Source organism: Equus przewalskii, chromosome 8 (assembly GCF_037783145.1).
Source record: "Equus przewalskii isolate Varuska chromosome 8, EquPr2, whole genome shotgun sequence".
NCBI classification, from domain to species: domain Eukaryota; kingdom Metazoa; phylum Chordata; class Mammalia; order Perissodactyla; family Equidae; genus Equus; species Equus przewalskii.
The window spans coordinates 75,298,653-75,320,720 of record NC_091838.1 but is presented as its reverse complement, the minus strand read 5'-3'; the positions used below and the strand labels follow the sequence as shown (position 1 = coordinate 75,320,720).

The window sequence follows — 22,068 nt, the reverse complement described above, 5'->3', positions numbered from 1 at the left end:
GCACGGGTCTCAGTGGGCCCAAATCAAGGTGTCATTGAGAACGTGACGAAAGCTATTCCTTCCAGAGGCTCTGCAGAAGAAGCTGCTTCCTGCTCGCTGGGCTTGTGACAGAACGCAGTTCCTTAAGGAGGAGAGGCCAGCTTCCTGTTTCTCACGGGCTGCAAACTGAAGGTCATTCGCAGCTCTGAGAGCAAGGGCGTCGAGTCCTTTGCATGGCGCATCCGTCTGACACACTCCTCTTCCTCCTTCTTCCACTTTGAAGGACTTAGGTCATTCGGTTGGGCCCACCTGGATAATCCTGGATAGCTCTCATCTCTAGGTCCTTAACCTCGATCCCATCAACCAAGTCCCTTTGCCATGTAACAAAACACATTAATTCATAGGTTTGGGGGATTATGACATGGACATTTTGAGGGGCCACTCTTCTGCCTGCCACAGTGACTTTGTCTATGGTTTCTTCCAAAGAAAGCTGCGTTCCAAATGGTATGAGGAACAGAATTCAAATCCCAGCTCAATCACCTTTAATAGCTGTGAAGTCTTGGACAAGACACACAACCTCTCTGGGCCTCAGTGTCCTCATCCATAAAATGGCGACATGATCACGCCTCCAAACACTGAATGAGGTTTAGCAATAAAATAGTTCAAATCTCTCACTCAGTGTCTGGCTCATGTGCCGATTATGTTTTCCTTTCTCCCTGTGAGAAACATCTGGAAGATGTTAAGAGTGGGGGTCTTTAACCTTGGGATTCCACTATAGGGTTTCAGCGGACCGTGAGTTCCCAGAAATTCTATGTAAAATGGGGTGACACTGTCCTGGTACATCTTCCTTCGGAGAGCCTTCATAGCTTTCGTCACGTTCTCAGAAAGATCTGTGCCAACGGGGGCTGATGAATGTATAACAACTGGCTTTTGCCCGTTTCCATGGTGTAAGCCATCCTGCCACAGACAATTCCAAACTATCAAAGTGATGTCACAGAACCCGGAGCTGGGGCAAGATGTGCACAGCCGGCTCTGGGGAACCGGCACAAGCCAGCTCCCGGCCCCCACTGTCTGTGACCCCAGAAGGCCACAGAGCACGGCTTTTGGGGAAAGGCCTGGACTTCCAGCCCATCCGATCTGTTTAATTTGAGAGCCTGTTATGTACAAGGACTTCTGCTTTGTTGTCTCCCTCGCAGGCCTGATCTTTATCAGGATGCTGGAGTTATTTCCGCCGTGTAAGGCAGACACGCAGAGGAGGGGCAGATAGTGGGAGCCTTGGGAGAGGGCATTTGGGATCAGAGGACCGAGCCCTCAGTGAGTTTGGGCCCTGGCTGAGAGACCCAGGACCCTCTGGAGGAGGAAGAGGGAATTTGGATTCAGTGTCAACGGAGGGAGCCACAGAAGAGCACTCCAGGGCCCGATGAGGTAAAAGGAGAAAGCTGTTAGCCAAGTGGTTAGTGCTTAAAGGTTGGGGGCAGACGGCTCAGGCATGTTGATTTGGCTCCTTTGCTCTGGGCTGGTTTGATCACTGATAAATCACACACTCAAAGCTGTGGCAGCCCTGTCGGTATGTGGTCCTGCTGGTTTTATTTAGCTTTCGGTTGTCATTTGCTATCTTATTAATAAGACTCTGGGCAAACTTTCCCTAATCTGACAGCTACTCACCCTATCCCGGGCCACCTCTGGATCGTCCCAGTGTCACAGGTGGATGTGGGGTCTGGGAAAGCTCCCTGCCCCAGCTGGGCAAGCTCAGCTCAAACCCCACTTCCACCGCTGACTCTCTGAGCCTTGGTTTTTCTATCTGTGAAATGGGTCTGATCACCCCCATTTAGTCTCCCACGTGGTATCACCAGATGCTCAAAGACAGATGGTGGATGGAAAGCCTTCTAAAAAGGGCAAGTGGCCGTCCCAGGAAGAGCTACTGTTGCTGATTTTGGTGACGTTACATTTAGCCAGAGTGTGGGAAGAACTGACCAGCTACACAGCTCAGCATGACTCAGTGTGCGCTTCAGTTTCGGGATGTGAATAGAGCTCAGTGAGGATGGTGGCCGAACATGAGATGGCAGGACAAGACCGTGCTTGGGCCACATTTGCCGAATGCTGCTGTGTGTCATGCTCTGAACAGGTGCTGGGGATAATGGAGGAAGAAGGCAGCCGTTCTGCCATGGAGCTCACGGTCCAACAGGAAATGGAGATAAGACAGCATTTAGAAAAACAAGATGCTGTTAGTCATACGATGATAGTCACCAAACGATAGGATTATTTACAAAGAGCCATAAGAAGAGAAAGAAGAGAGATACCACTTGTTTCAGACAAGGCAGCGGAGAGGAGTTCATGGAAAGTCAGAGGGAGGAAATCGCCGTTGACTTGTGCCTTGAAAGATGAGCAGGGTTCAGCGAGAGAGTGTGCGGTGGCGGGGGTGCATCTGGCTGAGTCTCAGAGTGTGTAAAGTCAAGGAGCGGGTTCTGGGCTCTGTATGGAGAATGGACAGGGAGGTGCGGCTGGGGCAGAGGGAGTAGGGGCAGAATAGGGTGCTGACAGGCCAGGTAACAGAGTCCCCATGCTCTGGGCCTCACTTATTGTACTGAGAAGTGCATCACGCTCAAAAGCGAAATTGGAATCTTTCCTGGTCCAGGAAAATCAAAAGTTTGGGAATCACTAAATTGCATGCTCGTTAAGGCCCTTTAGGCTCTGGTTCTGTGAATGGTGTGAGAACTGAGGCCGGAGGAAAGGAGGGCCACATCTTAAAGGGCTGGGGGACATGGGCCGTGTCTAAGCCAGCAAGTTGCAAGCTGCCTTTCTTTTACAGCCATTCCTGGAGTGGCGTAGGAAGAAAGGCTAGAACTGAGAAAGCACAGGTCCTGCAGACGTCCAGGAGAGACAGGAGGTTGGTTCTTGTCACATCATGTCCCCAGCCTTACTTCTCGGCCATCCCACTCATCTGAAATCCTGCTGGTGTGGGTTTGCTGGGAGGCCAATACTTGCTTCCATTCCAGCAAGTCAAAGGCCAAAAGCCACATTTCAGAGATTACTCCTTGCACAAGCTCCTGACTCGAGCTCTGTTTCTGGTATGAGGGAGCCACCATTCACGGACATCTGGGGCTAATTAGGGAGCAAAAGGCTGAGGTGGCGTTCCAGGAAGGAATGCACCTGACTCTCGGCCCTGCTGACGCAATGAGCTGAGCTGGAAGGTGGGCTGAGCTGGGCTCCCCTCAAGGTGGGGAGGGGGTGGATAGGATCTTCCTTGACAGAAACAGGCGCCATGTTTGCATTATGGAGCTTGTTCAGGTCCTGATAATGGGTTGAAGAGGCTTGTGCTGGGGAAAGGCCCAGGGCTCCAGCCCATCCAATTGATTGATTAGAGAGCCTTTTGTTCCAGAGATTTCTATCTCTGTCGTTCTGTCTGCAGGAGGAAGTTTGTTTGACCTCCTCCCCATAAAATATACTCCCTTTCTTATCTCTAGGCGGCATCTCTAGATAACTTCCTCCAAAGGAAATTAGGGACAAGGAGGAACGAAAGTCCTGCTGCTTCCCAGGTTTTTCTTTTTCTTTGAGGATTGAGGACTTGTTAGTAACTCACAAATAGAAGCCTGTGAGTGTTTTTCTCTTTGGGCAAATCTAACATACAAAAGTTAAGATTCTCCCTATGAATTAGCTTAGAAGTAATTATACGCTTTAGAAATGGCTTGCATTTTACAAAAAGATTCACTATGCAATCCTTTAAAAAGGAGCTCCCCAAAATACTTTAAACAACACAATCTCCATCCCTGGCCCCCAATGAAATACTTGTAATATTTCCTGATTCCCGAAAGCCCAGCAGAGCTGGGTGACATATTGCTTGGCAGCACAGGCGAAGCTTTCAACCGCCTCGCCGGATTAACCTGGACATCTTATTCTCCGCATGAGGGATGACAAACATTGCTCAGACGAGGCTGAACCTTCCTGGCCCAGCACATCTATTCTCCCCAGGACGTTACGTGTTTACCGAGAACCAACTGTGCTCGCCTTGTCTACTTACGTTGCATTTGTTATTGTAAGACAGAGCTCCATTGAATTCATTCCATATCATGTTGACGCCCCACTCGCAAGAAACCCAAACTAGAAATCATAGACCACGTATTATGTTTACGGTTTTGCAAGAAATTCAAAGGGAGAACTCCAAACAGCATTTCTCCACACGAGCTTTGACTCTGCACTGAAACCATGGCAGTGAATGCACATTAAATGTTTCAAGTTAAAATAAAATGTTTGAGGCATACACAGTCATGTGTCACATAATGTATCGGTCAGCAATAAACTGCATCTATGATGATCGTCCCGTAAGATTAGTACCATAGAGCCTGGGTGTGTAGTAGGCTCTGCCATCTAGATTTGTGTATATACTGTCAGGAGGCAGAAATGTTCCTCTCCCCCTTCTAAGATCTTCTGGCTTGTCTAAGAATTAAATTGACATGAGACAGATTAACAGGAGAAAAACAAACAAAAGTTTAATAATGAGTATACATGGGAGAAACCCAGGGAAACTGAATAACTTGCCAAAATGGCCGAAGCCCTCACCTTAAACACCATCCTCAGCTAAAGACTCTAGAAGAGGATATTGGGGGTAGGGAGAGTCAGAGAGTCAGAGGGAAGGAAGGCAATTTGCAGGCGGGTGAAAAGGAGCAAACATTTGGAAAAGAGCTGTTTGGCCACAGAAACAGAAGAACACAGAGGGGAGCCCAACAAATAGGCTTGTCCAGCTTCCTCCCTGTCCACCACCTGTTTCACGTGATGCTAAGGTGACAGTTCACTTCCTGAGACAGGTTGTTGAAATCTGAATTCCTTTTCTTAAACATTTTTCTGTGTGTGTGAGGAAGACTGGCCCTGAGCTAACATTTGTGCCCATCTTCCTCTACTTTGTGTGTGGGACGCTGCCACAGCACGGCTTGATGAGCGGTGTACAGGTCTGCACCAGGATCTGAATCCATGAACCCTGGGCCGCAGAAGAGGAGCACATGAACTTAACCACTATGCCACCAGGCCGGCCCCTAAATCTGAATTCTTTTAGGCAGTTAAGGGGGAGGTAACAAGAAAAACTTGCTGAGTCTTTTGTTGATTAAAAAATAATCAGCCTGAAATAGCCCTCATATTAAAGGGACACATTTTGAGGTGACAAATTTTGTTCCCCATCAGTACACCATGTGATGTTTACACAATGACAAAATCACCTAATGATGCATTTCTCATAGCCTACCCTCGTCATTAAGCAACTCATGACTGTACCAATCTTATTCATTTTTCACGAGTTCCCATTTTAATTGACTTTTCTGATTAACTAACCGATCACCACATTGGATAGCAGTTTCCCTTCTCCATTCTATTTTTTTAAAAACTTGGTCTTTAGTGAGTTGTATTTTGAGTGTGAAATAAAAAGACCAATAAGCATTCCATATAACATGTCTTCTTAAAAATCTCTAATGCTTTTCCATGATACTCAGATAAAATACTCTCTCTTCGCCTGCCACAGCTTACAAACTCCTATGTGAACTACAAGACGCCATCTTTTTTCCCCGCATCTCTAACCAATCTCCTCCTCTTCAATAGACTCCAGCTCCCCGGCCTCCTTCTTTATCCTCACATGTGCCAAACCTCTTCCCTTTCCTAGGGCAGTTATCTGAACTCACTCTGTTTATTATGTGTATATTGTCTGTTCTTTGTACCCCATCCCTAGATACTCATAAACCCCACCCCCTGACCGTAGTGTTAATCCCAAGAGGGGAGCCCTTTACTGTCTTGCTGGCTGCTCCATCTCTAGGATCTAGAAGGGGATCTGGGCAGAGAAGGCAGTAGGTAAGCACCTATGGAATCAGTGTTGAAGAGGACACAGAGCGCCAGCCCTGATATCTCCTGAGGCTGGAGTGGCCAGTTTCTGAAAATGATTTACTCCCATCTTTACTGGGAAATAATCTTGTTAATCACACAGGATGCAGCCAGGCCTATGGACCCAATTCAAGAATCCAGTTACTTAACATTTTCTTTGGTTTTCTAATTCCTACAAACGCACCAAGACAGTCAACTAGAAAGATAATATTTTGAATCTGGAATGTTAAAGGCCGCTGGAATGCACAGAAATGTCTAGAATACAAATGAAGTGGTGGACAAAATGTCTTGAGCCTAGAATTTATGGTTTTGTTTTCCAGGGTTGGGACAACTTGTAAAGGAGGAACATTACGGCCTCTTTAGTCATTTTGAATTCTTTTCTTCTCAGAGCCTTATTTTTCCTAAAAGGAAAATAACCTGAATATTCAAGTCAACAACGTACCAGGAGTTTGATGTACACGGACCCGAATCTTCACACTATGAAGAAGATGTAACTATACCCATTTTATAGGCAAGGAAGTTGAGATGGAGGAATCAGCTCAAATGCAGGAGGCGGACAAGTGGGAGAGATGGACTTAAACCCCAGTTGACTTGACCTCACAGGGGGTGCCCTTCTGCTATGCTGAGCTGCTTCTCCCCAAATTAAAGGACGGTGCAGCATCCTACATGGAGCCTGGGGAGGTGAGGAGTCCCCAGAACCCCGCCCCACCCCATCCAAAGGTGAGTCAAGTTGCATCTCTCTGAAATGTCTTCAGCACCGTCAAGATATGGGAAGACATGTCAGGACTCTGGGGCCCGAAGATTGTGGAATAAAGAACACAGCACACAGGTCAAGAATGAAGACCCCACACCCCCCACAGCCCCACGGTGAATTTGCATGGAAACTGTACAGGGGCCCCATCCCCAGGAATCTTGCCATGAGGGGCCTCCATGTGCCCTCTGGAGTGGCCACGGCTCCCCTTTCGGTTCACTTGATCTGTGGTTGTTTTCTTCCTAAGATCTGCTCATCTCCCAGGTGGGTTCTTCCAGGAGAGCACAACGAGCAGTGTTGGCAGTCACCTAATGAGCGCCAACTTGATGCCCGGCAGTCAGCTGGGCAGTCCACACACATCGCCTCGCTTAACCCTGACGCACTCCTATAGTCGTGTTGGCACTATTATTAGCCCCATACAGGAATGGGGAAACCGCAGCCTAGAGAAGTTGTCACCTGCCAGAGGCACACAGTCAGGGACAGAGCCAGGTTCAGAAGCCTCCAAGGACAGGGAGAAGGAATCTGTGCTCCCTTCCACGCTTGCTGGGACCTGGCTCCCTGACGAGGTCGTGAGGAGGGTCCCCCAAACCTGGGCTGGCCACAGGGTCTGGGAGTCCTTCACCCACGAGTTGCAGAGAATGCAATGAGGGCTCCTCCTGAGATGACCCTTGGCCCAGGGTGTCCCTTGGGAGGGGCTGGTGAGAGAGAAGGACCTCACTGAGAGTCAAGAAGATGGCAACGGGAGGAGGCCGGCAGGGAGGGGAGAGTCCTAGCGGGGTGTAGGTGGGGGCGCCCAAGGAGACACCCAGGCACACGAGACGGTGCCTTTGAGAGAAGGCCCATGGCCTCAGACCTGGAGGGGACAGCAGGCCAGGGCCCCGCCTGGTGTGAACATGAGAGAGAGGCCCACCAGCTTCCCAGCTCAGCTTTGTAACAGAGGACCACCAAAGCCATCTGGTTCTGTGGGCACTGCCCAAGGGGGTTCCGGGGGCCAGGGGCAGCATCTGGAGGGGAGGGGGCCCATAGTCATTCACGATGAGGACTGGGAAACAGGCTGCCACTTCCGTTCAGGTGCTGTTAGCAATAGCCCCCGTCATAGTGGATTCCAGCCGTGGTTCTCATGGGAGGCCCCCAGCGGACACGGGCCGTGTCTAAAGACAATGATGGAGGTGCTTCTGGCACAGAGTGGATGGAGGCCAGGGACGCTGCTGAACACCTTACAATGCAGAGGACAGCCCCACAACAGAATTATTGAGCCTGAAATGTCAACAGTGCCCAAGCTGGGAAACCCTGGGTTACAGTCACTGGAAACCTCCCCTCCTGAAACAGAGGCTATAGACGGGAACCACAGAGGACAACCTCCCACTGAGCAGAGCCGAGTCAGAGAGAGCTGGTATGATTTGTCCTTGTGGCAACAGCCTTGGTGATCAAAGTATGGCATGCCAGGTATTACATGCTCACACACACACTCACACTCTAGATGAAGGCCCTGTCCCCCTGAACCCTTTCAGCAGCCCTAGGGGACAAGCATTATTACTTTCCCTATGTAGAGGTGAGGATACACGGAGGCTCAGAGAGGTTAAGCAGCTTGCCCAAGGTCACACAGCTGGTAAGTGGACTTAGCTGTGGCAGGCACTCAGAGGCTTCGTGTTGAAGTGGGTGCAATTCAAAGAAAACTGGAGAGAGGGCAGGAGACAGGGTTTGGGTCCAGACTGCCACTTACTGGCTCTGTGACTGGGACATAATCCCCTCACCTCTCTGGGCTTTTGTTTATCTGTAAATTGAAGGAGCTGGATGAAATCATCTTATGTATTCCCTGGTTCTTTGAATTGGAATCTTTTTTTTTTTCTTAAAGATTGGCACCTGGGCTAACACCAGTTACCAATCTTTTTTTTTCTTCTTCTTCTCCCCAAAGCCCCCTCCCCGCCCAGTACATAGCTGTATAGTCCAGCTGTAGGTCCTTCTGGTTCTACTATGTGGGATGCCGCCTCAGCATGGCCTGATGAGTGGTGCCTTGTTCATGCCCAGGACCCGAACCCGCGAAACCCCGGGCCGCTGAAGCGAAGCATGTAAACTTAACTCACTCAGCCACAGGGCCGGCCCCTGAATCTGAATCTTAAAACTGAACCTTCTTCCCACACTGTAGGGTTTAGCTTGTCTCTTCCCCCATCCCCTACCCCTCTTCGTTCCTCACAGGGGGGCCCCCATTGTCAGGGATGAAGGTCTCGTCTACACCCCGGGCGAGCAGTTGGAGGACCACGCTCCATCGTGTTCACGTGATATGGTTTGTAAGCAAGTGGTCACGTGTCGTGTTTTGTTCCCTGGCTGTGCCGGGAAAGCTAATACACGCTCATAGAAATGGAGGCACGAGACAGATGGCGGAGAATGTAAGGCACACACATATATTTTCAGTCTGTAGATTTGAGCCAGAAATAAACGAGAAGTGCGACAGCTCCAGGGCAGAGAGAGAGAGACGAGATAAACCTGTCTGCAATTACATGGGTTCGTTTCTAGGATTCGTTCAGTGATTCAAGTATCTACTACGGAGATGGCAGCATACTGTCATCGCGGTTGGGGGGGAGGACACGGACACAGAGGGTCAAGGTGGCCTTCTGATGGTCCCTCAGCACTTACTGTTTGCCAGGCCCTGCTCTACACATAAATTAATTATCACAATAAGCCTCTGACGTAGGCACTATTATTATTATCTCCATGTTGAGTCACCAAGGAGAAGTGACTTGCTGTAGTTCACCAAGCTGATAAGACATGAGGCGGGTTTCCAACCAATGCAGTTGGCCCAGAGTCACAGCTCGAACAGGACACTTTCTGCCACTATACGCGGAGCCACAGCTCTGCCTGTAAACACTTCAGCGCCTCTGAGCATCTCTTCCTTCCAAAGATGCTAAAACCTGAGAGTTAGAAGGCGCCTTCAAGGTGACTGAGCCGGGTGGGTTTTCATAGCTCTCCAAACTGCATGACCTTGAAACTGCACTTGAAGGTCGGTTAGGAGATAGAAAAAGGGGCTGTAAGGCCTGGAGCCTCCACTGGGCCCTCCTTCCCCAGGGGCCCTGGGTCCAGGGCTCCACAGAGCCGTGTGAAGGGTCGGTGCTCCTGACCTTTCCCATCTCCTACTCCCATTTGGCAGATGGCGAAACTGAACCCAGGGAGCCTACAAACTAGAGGAAGGGACCTGTTCCACACCTGTCAGACGAGGTGGGTGGACGAGCTCCTGTCCTTCGGCCTGATTTCCTGAGCACCTACTATGTCCCCTTCTGAGCCAGGGGGGCCCCTGGGCCCGGAGGCGCTGTGACTGCGAAGACCCAGGAGGCAGTCTGTGAGGGTCTGAGGCACGAGCATGGCTTCCTGTCGAGGCAGGTTCCTGGGTCAGCACAGTGGAGCCCTGTCTACACATCCCCGGGGGGCACTGAGGATGCAACTCGGATTCTGATCAAGGGTCGCCCCTCTGAGAATTGCCCCAATCCCAGGTCCAAGCAGACCGCTTTGGGCCTTTGCCCCTCAAGAGCCTGCTGGCAGGGCTCAGTTATTTTAGAGAGAGGGGTGGTGCTGTGGGTTGAACTGTGTCCCCTGCAAAAGACACATTGGAGCCCTGCCCTCTGGGACGTCAGCAGAGGCCCTTCTCTGGAAACAGGTCTTTGCAGAGAGAACCAAGTTAAAATGAGGATGTTAGAGCGGGCCTTAATGCATGTGACCAGTGTTCTTATGAAAAAGAGAAATTTGGACACAGACATCCAGAGGGAAGAGGGCATCGACAAGCCAAGAAATGCCTGAGGCTACTGGAAGCTCCCAGAGAGCCCAGAACAGAGCCTCCCCTGAGCCTGCAGCGCGAGCAGGGCCTGGCTGACACCTCCATCATGGCCTCCCGGCCTCCAGAACCGCGACACAATACATTTCTGTGGTTCTAAACCCCCCTTTTGTGGTTCCCATTAAGGTAGCCCTAGGGAATGAATACAGGGGGGCGGTGGTTTAATCATTACTGATTGGGGCTGGCATCACAGGGGTCCCTTCGTTTTGTTTGGCTTTGATCGTTTCTGTCCTCATGTAGCAGACGCATTTCTGATTTTTGCGCCACTGCAAATTTTGGAGTGCAAAGGCGCACGCCCATTTTCAAGGCTCTTGATGATCAGGCTTCAGGAGTATCACTCCTTCTGTTTCATCTCTGCCTTAAAAGGGAGGAAGGCAGAGAACCAGCGTGAAGAACCCAGGCACTGGGCATGAAGTCCTGAGAGCCCCAGCAATGGGGAGATGTTGCCCAGGCTCATTCTGCAAGTGACTCCCCATGCCTGGCCTCCCTGACCGTGCGTGGGTGGCGACCGGCTTGCAAGGGCACCTTTCATCTATGCCCAAACCATCAGCTCTCTTCCTCGTTCCTCCCTTTCCCCGGGGCCTTCTGATCAGAACACTCGCCTGGCATTTATTTCCCTTCCCACAACCTGGAGGCAGTTGCTTCAATCTAGGCAGTGGATCAGGCTGAAATTATAATTGGTTCTAAGCAGAGAGACCGTACATTTTAATGGAAAGACAGTTCTGGAGCTCAGAGAAGCTATGGGTAGGTCGCTGCTCTATAGTGAACTGCTGCCCTTCCTTGGGGAAATCATGGGGAACTCCTTGAACCTCAGACTCTTCATCTGCGAAACAGAAAATCATGTCAACCCTGCTGACCTCACAAGGATTCTGGAAGTTTCTGTGAGGTGCTCTATAAATTGGATAATCTTTTCGGGGAAACCAGGTAAAGAATGGGTGCTTAGGGGAACTAGAATGTCCTGGGGACCGTGTTAGTTTCATGTGGCTGCTGTAACAAATTACTGCAAACTTGGTGGCTCAAAAAATAGAAATGTACTGTCTCACCGTTCCGGAGGCCAGAAGTCCAAAACTGGCTTCCCTGGGCCCAAATCAACGTGTCAGCAGGGCCAGGCTCCCCCCGCAGGCTCCAGGGGAGAAGACTTTTCTGCTTTCCCAGCCCTGGTGGATTCTTGGCTGGCGTTTCTTGGCTTGTGGCACCTCACTCCAGTCTCCGCGCCTCCGCTCTCCCCCTGCCTCCCTATTTCAGGAGCACTTGTGATGCATTCAAGGCCAATCTTCCCAGGTCAACATCCTTAATGTAACCACATCTGCAAAGCCCCCTTTTCCTTATAGGGTAAGAGTTACAGGCTCCCGGGATGAGGACCTGGTATCCTTCGATGGACACTATTCAGCCTGCCATGCGGACATCGCCAATTATAATGGGAAATTACGCACGTTTGTAACACTCCCCTTGATGATGTTACAAAGTAACACAGCTTAGAGCCCTGCCGTGAGCTGGAGCGTTTATGTCTGAGATATCACCGACACCAACCTTGTGAGAGAAAACTATTAGCTGTATTTTGTAGATGAGGATGTTGAGGCTCAGAGAGGCAAAGGAGCCTACCCAAGATTGCACAGCTGGGGAGTGGTGGTGCTGGAAGTCCAGCTCCAAAGGTGGCGTTTTTACACCCCGTCTCCCTGTTGCCCACAAAATAGACCCTGGACGTGGGTGATGGGTGTCCTTGCTCTGTCTGGCAGGGCTTCCACTCGCACGTGAAATGAAGCAGCCATACCCCGGTATCTCTTAGAGACCTGACCTCCTGATGCTCTGTTACCTGTGGATGCTGAGTGGAGGGCTGAGCGCCAGGACAGCATCAGTCTCTTGCGCTGGCTGGCGGGGTGTGAGATCCGCCCAAAGGAGCTCGGATGTGAAGTAACTAACGTGACGCGATTGATGGGAAGCACATCAGATAGTGCGGGAACTTACTGCGCCAGCTGGGGGTGGGGCTGCGGTTTTCCAACACGAGCGAATGGCTCAGGCCTGTAAGGTCACGAAGACGTGGACCCGCGGCCGCACAGTCCTCCCTCCAAAGCCCTGGACACCACGTGCCCAGCCACCCTCGTTGCGTCATTCTCCGACTGGCCAAAACCATGTCTCCCCTCTCCCTCAGCCTCTGCTTTCTTTGTTTAGCTGATGGAGCTTCGAAAACCAGACCTTTGCTCTTTTCTTCTTCATTTTTTAATCTTTTCCTTGGCTTCGGAAACGCAGGCTACGGTCTGTGCCCACTGGTCGCTCCATCCCTTACTGTTGCTTTTCCTTTACTTGGACCTCTGATTTCTCTTTTCCATTTTGATAATTTCATTGCACCTGAGACTTTTATTTCAATGTACATTGAACGTATTCTGGAAGTAAGAAGGGTATATAAACTAGAGGTAAACAAAACTTTCCTTTTGTTGCCAAAAAACTCCTTTATCCTTTGGAAAGTCATTTCTTAAGCTGCGATCTCAGATTTGGAGGCATAAATGTGAAAGATTAATAAAGAAGGCTGCTCCCCAAGCCCGGGTAACCCATTAATGGCTAACATCGCAATTTCACACTGCTTTCTATAACTTTTGTTTCAGCTCTTCCTGCAAGACCGCGAGATAAAGTGACTATTACCATTACACCCACTTTTCAGATAATGAAACTGAGGCTTAGAAAGGTTAAGTGACATGTCCCACATCATTAAGCCGGGACTTGTACCTCGGTCCTGCCCTCTTTTCTCTGCTGCCCCGCGGATCACAGAAGCGACAGGGACCCATGCCAGACTCCCTTGGTCTGCCAACACCCGCTGTGGCCACACAGCCACCTCACCTGCTGTGGCCATGGCTTTCGGGAGCGTGGTACATGAAGACGTTTCCCCGGGCCCTCCTTGCCCAGTGGCTGGCCATGTCGATCACAGGGCACGTGATGAAGTAGTCCCTGGGGAAAGGAGCACAGAGGAGGGAGTGTAGGTACACGTAGCTCTGTGGACAACTGTGCCGGGTAAAGGCTTCTCCCAGGCAGGGGTCCCTGAGCCCCCACGCCCCTCTGCACACCCTGCTCGCATTCCCCAGCACCCCTCTCGCCACAGCTGGCCCCACTGCTGGCTCGATGGCAGAGCCAGGGGCACAGCACATGGTCCAGTCTGGTTGAAGGACGGCCCGTGATGGCACAGTGCTGTCCTTGGCGACGCGTCTCAGGGTCGAGAGACCCATGGGACAAACATCTTCCCAGAAGTTTCCTTAAAGATTTGGGAGCAAAACATTTTACAGTAAAACAAACACAATATACTACGGAGCAGAACATAAAATAATTGCGCATTTTAAAAGAAGACGGAGATCTCAAATAGGCTTCATGTCAATGGTCCCTGGAGACCAGTGGCTCTCAACTGGGAGCCCCCCCCCCCATCCCCAGGGAACACTTGGCAACGGGTGGGGGACATTTTTGGTTGTCACAGCTGGAGGTGGGAAGGTTTCACTAGCATCTGGTGGGTAGAGGCCAGGGATGCTGCTAAACAGCCCACAATGCACAGGACAGCCCCCACGGTAAGGAATGATCCAGTCCAAAATGTCAGTAGTGGGAGGTTAAGAATCTTGTTTTAGATTCCAGAAGTTTCCCATTCGCTCTCCCTTTGGGGGCGATAGGAATAAATTTCAGAAGCACCGGCTTATAACAGGGGGGTCCTGCGTGTGGAGGGCACAAGCCGGGGGCTGAAGAGGCGGGCACGTCTGGCTGCGATCAGGGAGACCTCGGTTAGCCTGGGGCCCACCAGCTTTTGAATCCCACTCAGCAGGGTCGTCTGCTTGGCTTCCCATGTCCTCAGCTGAGACTCGGGCCCAGGCCCCACCCCGAAGAGAATTTGTAACCACCGAGTCTGATAACACCCGTGAAAGTCCATCCATGAGGAGGGTCGCCCAGCTCTTTCTCTGGTGACCGTGGCGAACCCCACTGGTGAGTCTGTAGGACAGCTTTAGGTTTTATAGGAAAGGCTCCAAGGTAGGGTGGGGCCAGCCGTGGGGGTCTGGAAGGGCCAACGAAGGCAGCTGTGCTTCATCTCATGGCCCCTGAGGAGAGGCGAGCAGGACAGCAATGGGATCAGACCTACGGGAAAGTCACACACCGGCAGCCTTGTGGAGGGGCTTTGCTGAGGAGACTGGAGGCAGGGAAGCCCACGGAGGCTGTTGCCTAAGTCTGGCCAGGAGACAAAGAGGGCTGAGCTAAGGGAGGACTGGAGTCTGCCTCCTCAATGAAGCCTTCCTTGGTTGCCTGCCCACCCTCAGACCTCAGCTCTTGCCCCAGTGCACAGATTGTCCTCAAAGCCAGTTAAAGGAAAAGTTGGGGCAAGAACATAGGTTTTCTGAACTCTAGCCCTGAGCTCTTTCTACAACACGGATCTGAGCCAGTGCCAACTCGGTTATGAGCTCCTCAGAGCCCAGGACTTGGACATCTGTGAGTTCTCAGAGCCCAAACCAGGGCTGGGCCTCCAGGAATAGCTGTTGGCTCTTTGGTTCAAAGCTGAGCTCTCTGCTAGAGGGAAAATTAAAGCCTTTCTGGTCCCCAAGATCCAAGAGGGTGGTACAAAGTGTTATTCTGAGCTAGTGACCCTCCAACTGGAAACCACCAACTCCTGGGTGGAGAGACCAGGCAGGGCAATGGGTCTCAACACCCTTCACCCCGTCCCTTCCCAACAGAGTCAAGTTCAGCAGAGGCCTCCATGCCTGACGTTGGCTCTGTCCCCAGGGACAAAGAGTAAAGGCCAACGTGGACCTCCCAGAGGAGAGGAAAGAAGTTACAGGGTGTGAACCGCCCGACCATGCTCTTCCGCTTGGAGGGGTGCCCCGCCACCGACACAGAACAGGCGAGGGGCCTGCGAGAGGCTCAGAGGTGACACGAGAGCTGGAGTCCCCACTGTGATCTCATCCCCAAGGGGCTCTGCAGGCAGAGAGAACTGGAACCCCGGCTACTTCCTGATTCCATTCAAAACTCACCTCTGGAGCACCTGCTCTGCACTCATATAAAACGCAGTTCTTGCCTCAGTGAGCCCACCGTGGGAGACAGACTGGTCCTGACAAACGCAGCGGGGGTGGGGACAGTGCTGAGAGAGAGGGACATGCTGGGGACAGCAGAGCCTGCAGTGGGTGGGGGGGCACCCGTTAACCGCTCTTGGGCCCTTGAGGTGGGGGTTGGGGCAGACTTCGCTGAGGGAGGGAAGCTTGAAGCAATGACCTTGAGCAACGAGACACACAAGCCACGAGCGCAGAAAGGGCACCCCGGGGAAAGGGGCGCATGGGCATCAGGAGCCCTGGTCCGCTCCTGCTCTGGGCGTGACATCGGGCACAGAGCCTTCCCTGCCTAGACCTCCATTTCTCACGTGCAAGGTGAGCTCTGGTTGCACAGAAGAGTCACCCGCCGGAACGTCGAAAAATACCGATGCTTAGGGGGCCCGTGCATCAGCCGCCGCGGTTTGAATGCTCCCTGTGGAGGGAGCTCTCAGGGGAAGCCAGGGTGGGGGCCGCGGGGCTAGAGGCGTGGGGTCCCCTCTGCTGGGCCAGGCGCCCCATCAGCGTTTGCTGAGCAGCTGCTTCGCGGCGTGGGGCAGACAACAGACACCTCTGACAAGCACTTTGTCTACGCCCCCTGATGGCTCAAGCTCTGCGGTGGGAAGAGTGGGGTCAGCCCTCATTTCTCCCCCTGGCGGGAGTCACCCATGCGGTGCACTGAACAAATGATGCAGAGGAAAGTGCGAGTTCAAGGTCTTCAGGCATCGTACATGATTTGAGCATCCCCTGGGCCGCACCAAGGGGCAGGAGGAGGACCCGCGCGCTCTGGCGCTCACCGGGTGGCGTTCTCCAGGGCCCGCGAGAAGGAGGCGTAGTCGTCGGCGGAGTGCTCCAGAGAGTAGTACCACGTGGCGGCCGCCTGCACTCCCGCGTCCGCCTCCTCGCCGCCCAGCGAGTTCTGCAGCGCCTGGTAGAAGGCTGTTTTGCTGCTGGTCCGGCCTTGACTCTCCTCAAATTGCTTTAAAAAAAAAAAAAAAGATATGAAAATTCCCCAGTCAGATGCTGAAAGGCCCGAGTCAGTTTTCCTCAAACCCTTGCTCTAGAATTTTCTCTCTGGGAAGCCCTGCAATATGGCGTGAAGCACACGGTCGCTGGAGCCAGACTGCCTGGGTTTGTATCCCAGCTCTGCCTCGTTCCAGCTGTGTGATCTCAAACAAGCAGCTGCACGTCTCTGTGCCTTCCTGCTCCACCTGAAAATGAACATGATGGGAGTGCCCTCCGTGTGTGTGGGGGGGGGGGGGGGGTGGTGAGGACAAAGGATTAAAACCTGTGAAGGACTTAAAATGGTGCCGGGTACTTAATAAATGATTAATGAAGGGAGCGTGTATTGCAGTCTGCTAACAGGTCAGCCGCATCCCTGACGCGCTTTGCTGGGCTGCGCCCTCAGACAGCGTGCCGTCTGGTTTGGTCAGGAGAGCTAACTTCAGTTTCATTCACTGACTCAGTCATTCAACACAGGGGTGCTTTCTGCACACTTTTGTACCATTAAACACACTCCTCATCTGGGGCCACCTGCGTGCTGGGCCTGGGAAAGACACGTGAACATGCTGATCAAGCTCCCTGCTCTCGTGGGTCTCACGCTCCACTGGGCAGAGATGGAAAATAAGCAAATGATTGTGCAGCTCAGCAAAGGACAGGTGCTGGGCAGCCAAGCACAGCAGGCTCAGAGGGATGGGCAGGGGCTCCCTGATACAGGATGCAGGGAAGGCATGAGGCCCCGGGGAATGCGGTCCACAGTGAAATAACTCCTCCCTACCTCCCTCCCTCCCTTCTTCCTCCCTCCCTCCCTTTCTCCCTCCCTCCTTTCCTTCTTCCCTCCCTTCTTACCTTCCTTCCTGCTTTCCTTCCTCCCTTCCTTCCATCCTTCCTTTTCTTTCTCTCTCCCTCCTCTTTCTTTCTTCCTCCCTTCTTGTCCGGACATTCCTGCTGTCTGCACTGGCGGGGTCTGGGGAGGACCCCTCCCTCCCCCAGGACTCAGTTTCCTCATTTCTGAGGATAAGGAGCAGCGGAATGTCAGAGATGCCGCTCACGAGGCCCAGACGCCTCAGCCCTTGTGCAGCCTTATCATGTGTGTTTACATATTTCTAGCCTCTTATATCAACAGCAAAATGTGCTTATCAGGACACCTCATCATGTTTAAGTTGTTTCTCTAAACATCTGCAAGCCTCTGGGACCTGTGATTAGAATTCGAGGCGTGGTGTGATCAGTGAGCAACTCTTCCTGGCTGAGACATTCTTCCAGCTGGTCCTGGGGGTGGGGGCTGCCCTCAGCCTGGCTCACCCAGGAGGGGCTGGACCAAGTCGGGGGAGTAACCAATCACAGGCATGTCCACTGGCTTCAGGGGAGACGAGGCAAGAAGAGCAGAGAGAGGTGGGCTGGGGGGCTTCGTGTTAACTATCTATGACATGGATTTCTCGGAATACAATCTGAAGCAAGTATGGCAAAATATTAATAGTTGTTAAATCTTAACAGCAAATACATGAGTATTCATTATATCAGTGACTTTTAAATATTTTTGACCATGATCTATAGTAAGAAAGACACTTTATACATGCAGAACACACATACACACACACACTCACAGGCCTGAAATAACGTTCAAGAATCACGTTCATATTCAAGGCTATTACCATATATGACACATCTGGTAGTTTCCATTCCACCCTATTCTAGCCTAATCTAGTCTATTCAAAAGTGTGTGCCTGCGGTCTCTGAAGTTGACTTCACAACCTAATAGTTTAGGGGAAAAACTGCATTATATTACTCTCTGTCCTTTTCTGAGTTTTTGGAAAATTTCATAACAAAAAATGATATTCGTAGCCATTTGCGTATCTCCAATTATTGCCAAACATTTAGCATGTGTATTTCACTGAAGGATCAAAGTCATCACATGAACTGGGCGACTGCATAGAATTATTGGAGAATTTCAATGAGACGTGCATATAAATGGTTCACCACGGTTCTGGGCACATGGTCAATAGATATGAGTGATTACTACTAACCTGTCCCGAGGCGAAGGCAGGGGCCCCTGTGGCCCTCAAGATGCTGTGCCAATCCCCAGGGCTGTCATTGTCTGTGTATTTGCCTACCGCTCCAGAGCCACCATGCGGCAAAGGGGGCGCACAGTGCTCAGCAAGGCGCCAGGCACCTGGCAGGCGCTCGGTAAACAGGTGTTGGACAAATGCATAAAGGGAACAGTGACCTCTGCCGAGGTAATACAGGCTAGAGGCCACAGGTAGGACTCCGAAGTCAGCCCTCTTGGGTTCAAATCTTGGAGCTGGAAAGACCTGGGCTTGGAATGCTAAGCTTTGTGGTGTGACCTTGGGCGAGTGACTTAATCTGTGTCTGTTTCCTCATCTGTAAAATGGGTGCAATAATATCACCCTCTTCACAAAACTGTCCTGAGGTTAAATGAGGTGATACCCAGCAAGTGCTCAGCATGTTGTCTGACGTTACTGTCGCTAGATGCTTGCAGACTCGGCCTTGGGCCCAGGGCAATGGGCCAGGGAAGCCACGTCTTGGAGAGGCCTGAGCGGTACTCGTCCCATTGATGGAGATGCTGGAGTGTGGACCCAAGCCCCCAGGGGCACATGGGGACCTGAAGGGGCCCAATTTCAGCAAGACCACATCTCTTCATTCTTGGAGAGGCCCAAAGCACAGATGCTGGTGCTGGTTTAATTAGAGAGTCAGCAGGAGGGGGTGGGCCCCCATGTGACTGCCGGCGCCGAGGCCACAAGCTGTAATTACAGGCAAGGTCGGCCTCAGCCACGGGTTGGACACAGGCTGGGCCTCGTTAAGGGCTAGCAAGAATTGGCACGCCTCGGGGTGTGTCATAAAAGACTGCCATGAATATGTCTTACAGAGCAGTTAGAGACGACGGAGGGCTTCACTGTCCTCTTGGGCATCTGTGGCCTAGTGGCCTGAGTATGGAATCTGGCATTGGAGTCACCTGGGTTCAAATCTGGCCCTGGTGTGTGACCTCAGAAGATTCATGGCCAATCAATAAATCCGTTTGGTGACTATTCCGCTCTGTGCCCAGGGATGACATTAGAATCCAATGAATTAATGACTATGAAGTGGCTGACGTATGGGCGACAATAAATAATATTACTTCTCTTTCCTTTAGTTAGTAAATTATTAAAAATAAATGCCCTTAGGTTTACCTCAAGTTTGAGCGACATGACGAAGAACAGTTTGCTGTGGGGTCTTTATCTTCGATTTGGTAGTCATTCAACAAATTTCTACCGAGAGCTTACATGGGCCAGGAGCGGCTCTAGGCATCTGGGACACACCCAGGAATATGCAGGCTAAGTTCTCCACCCTTTTTGGACTTCTAGTCGAGCTGGGGGCACTGAGGATGCAGGACAAATCTTTGTAATGTAGAATGTTCCATGGCGCAAACGAGGGCAGCAGGAAAGGCAAGGAGACTGGGGGTGCCGGCTGGTGAGGGTCGAAATCGTAAATCTGATCATCAGACTGGGGCTCAGGCCTCTTGGAGAGATGCTGAGCCAAGCCTGGGGGACGGGAGGGTTAGGGTGCGGACAGCTGGGCGAGGGGCAGCGCAGAGGCCAGCGAGCATGGCCAGTCGGTGGAGGAGGGCGGAGGAGCCGGAGGTGAGGCCGAGGGATGGGGGGCTGAGTGGCTGGTGTGGCCTTGCCCTGCTTTTTGCTTCAGGAGGGGCCAGGAGGAGGGCTCCCCCATTGTGGTTTGCAGATGCTGCCTGCCAGAGATGGGGGTCCATGGCGGGAGGGGCCGAGCAGGCCATCTGGCGGGTGTCCTTGAGTTGGAGCCCCCAGCTCTGCGGGGCCCCAGGAAGGAGCCCACTAGCCTCTGCTTCTTACCGGCTCCCTCTCCTGCCACACTGACCTCACAATGCTGCTTCAAGGTGACCCTCAGGGCTCTCCACACAGCCGTGCGCCCTCTCTTCTCAGGCAGATCGCCCATTGGGAAGCCCTTTCTGGAGCCCTCCCTCTTCTTGGACTGAGGGACCCTCCTCCCCTCTGAGGCAGACCCCTCGCTGCCCTGCGCTCTGGGGACCTGCCCTTCCACTTCTTCAGTGATGTCGCGGAATCCTCTCCTCTCTCTTACGTGCTTCCGTGTGCAGCTTTCTGTGACTCCTACCAGCACTGAAAGCAAAGTGCCGGCCTGGGGGGTCTCTATCAAGGAGGGTCTCATCTGTCTGCCCACCTCTGCGTCCCCAGCTCAGAGTGGACGCTCAGTCAGCACGTCCATTTACCCCTCCCCCACAGCCATCTGGCTGCCCCTACCCCCACCCCTATCCCCTCACCAAGCTCACCCATGGCCCCTGGGGACCCACGCCAGCCAACTCTCGCACTGCTCGCCATTCCCATCCTGGCACCTTCCCCTTCGACTCAACGATATTCCTAGCTTCTTCTCCCTAAACTGCTGTCTCAGGCTTATTTCTGGAACCCCCTTCTGCTGTCCTGTCCACTGATGCTCTCTTGCCCCCCAGGTGCCATCTCTATCTCCTTCTCCTCCTCTTCCCTCTGCCCAGGCTTGTGAGGTGGTCCCAATTCCTCCTTTTGCTCCCACAATGACCCATAAGTTAACGATTCCTAAATCTCTCCCCAGCCTGAACCTCGAACCTGCATCTCCAAATATCTCATATCCAAATGTCAACGTGTGCACATTTAACTTCATCAGCTACACAGGTTCTTCCTCGCCTCCAGAAGCATCTTCCCCTCCTATTTTCCTATCCTCAGTGACTAAGACCAGCACTCATTCACCTGATTAAAAAAAGAATGTTCCCTGACTCTCTTCCTCCACTCCCCCCGTTTTTTTTTTTGCTGAGGAAGATTAGCCCTGAGCTAACATCTGTGCCATTTTTCCTCCACTTTCTATGTGGGTCGCCACCACAGCATGGCTGATGAGTGACGTAGGTCTACACCCAGGATCTGAACGCATGAACCCAGCCCACCAAAGTGGAGCATGCCAAATTTAAGCACTACATCATGGGGCCGGGCCCCCCTCCTGACCACTCTTAACCCACCTCTCCTGTCCACTCCTGTCCCGGTTCATGTCCTCATCCTCTCCTCCCCATCCTGTGGCAGAAGCTCTGATGCTGTTCTGCAGGGGAGGGGTGGGGGGGAGGGCTTTGCACACAGAAGGTCCTTAACAGATTTTTGTACGTTGGTTATTCTCGAAGTTACGCAAAAAGGTTATGACATCCCAGGTCTGAGAGGAAGAGCCCCAGGCAGCATCTCCAAGGGAAACACAGGCAGCCAAAGAATTCCCCCGAGTCTTGCTAGTCTAGAGGGATGGACGGATGAATGAATGAATGCCCCCAGAATCCTCCGGAGCCCTCAGGCAGTTAGAGACAAACATGCACTTGTTCATTCAATGGGATAAATTAAAGACCTGCTGTCGGCCAGCGACTGAGGCTTGAAAATGAACCTGGCGCAGATCTTGCCATGGAACAGAGCCTGGCAAAGTCGGAGAGGCAACGCATCGACGAGCAAACCGCCTGTGAAGCTGGTTGAGGGTTTGTGTCCAGTGGAGAAGGTGGGGCGGTGCAAAGATGGGGCATTTCGGAAGCACGGTGACCACCTTCTCTCCCTGTCTCCCCTCGGCCTGCT

At 52.1% G+C, this 22,068-nt stretch overlaps 1 protein-coding gene and 1 long non-coding RNA gene across 2 annotated transcripts in view; one reads left to right on the top strand and one right to left on the bottom strand.

Annotated features, from left to right (window-relative positions):
• TG (thyroglobulin) overlaps positions 1-22,068 on the bottom strand; it is a 243,372-nt gene that overhangs the window by 7,397 nt on the left and 213,907 nt on the right. Inside the window, exons 43-44 of the mRNA XM_070632069.1 lie at positions 16,249-16,430; positions 13,245-13,352 (exon numbers count right to left, since the gene is read on the bottom strand). Coding sequence (XP_070488170.1) covers positions 13,245-13,352; positions 16,249-16,430 — 290 coding nt within the window. The remainder of the gene's footprint in view (positions 1-13,244; positions 13,353-16,248; positions 16,431-22,068) is intronic.
• Positions 989-9,802, top strand: LOC103542702 (uncharacterized). Its single transcript, XR_542755.2, has 4 exons — positions 989-1,404; positions 2,789-2,866; positions 6,227-6,853; positions 9,735-9,802. It is a non-coding gene; the product is annotated as an uncharacterized lncRNA (long non-coding RNA).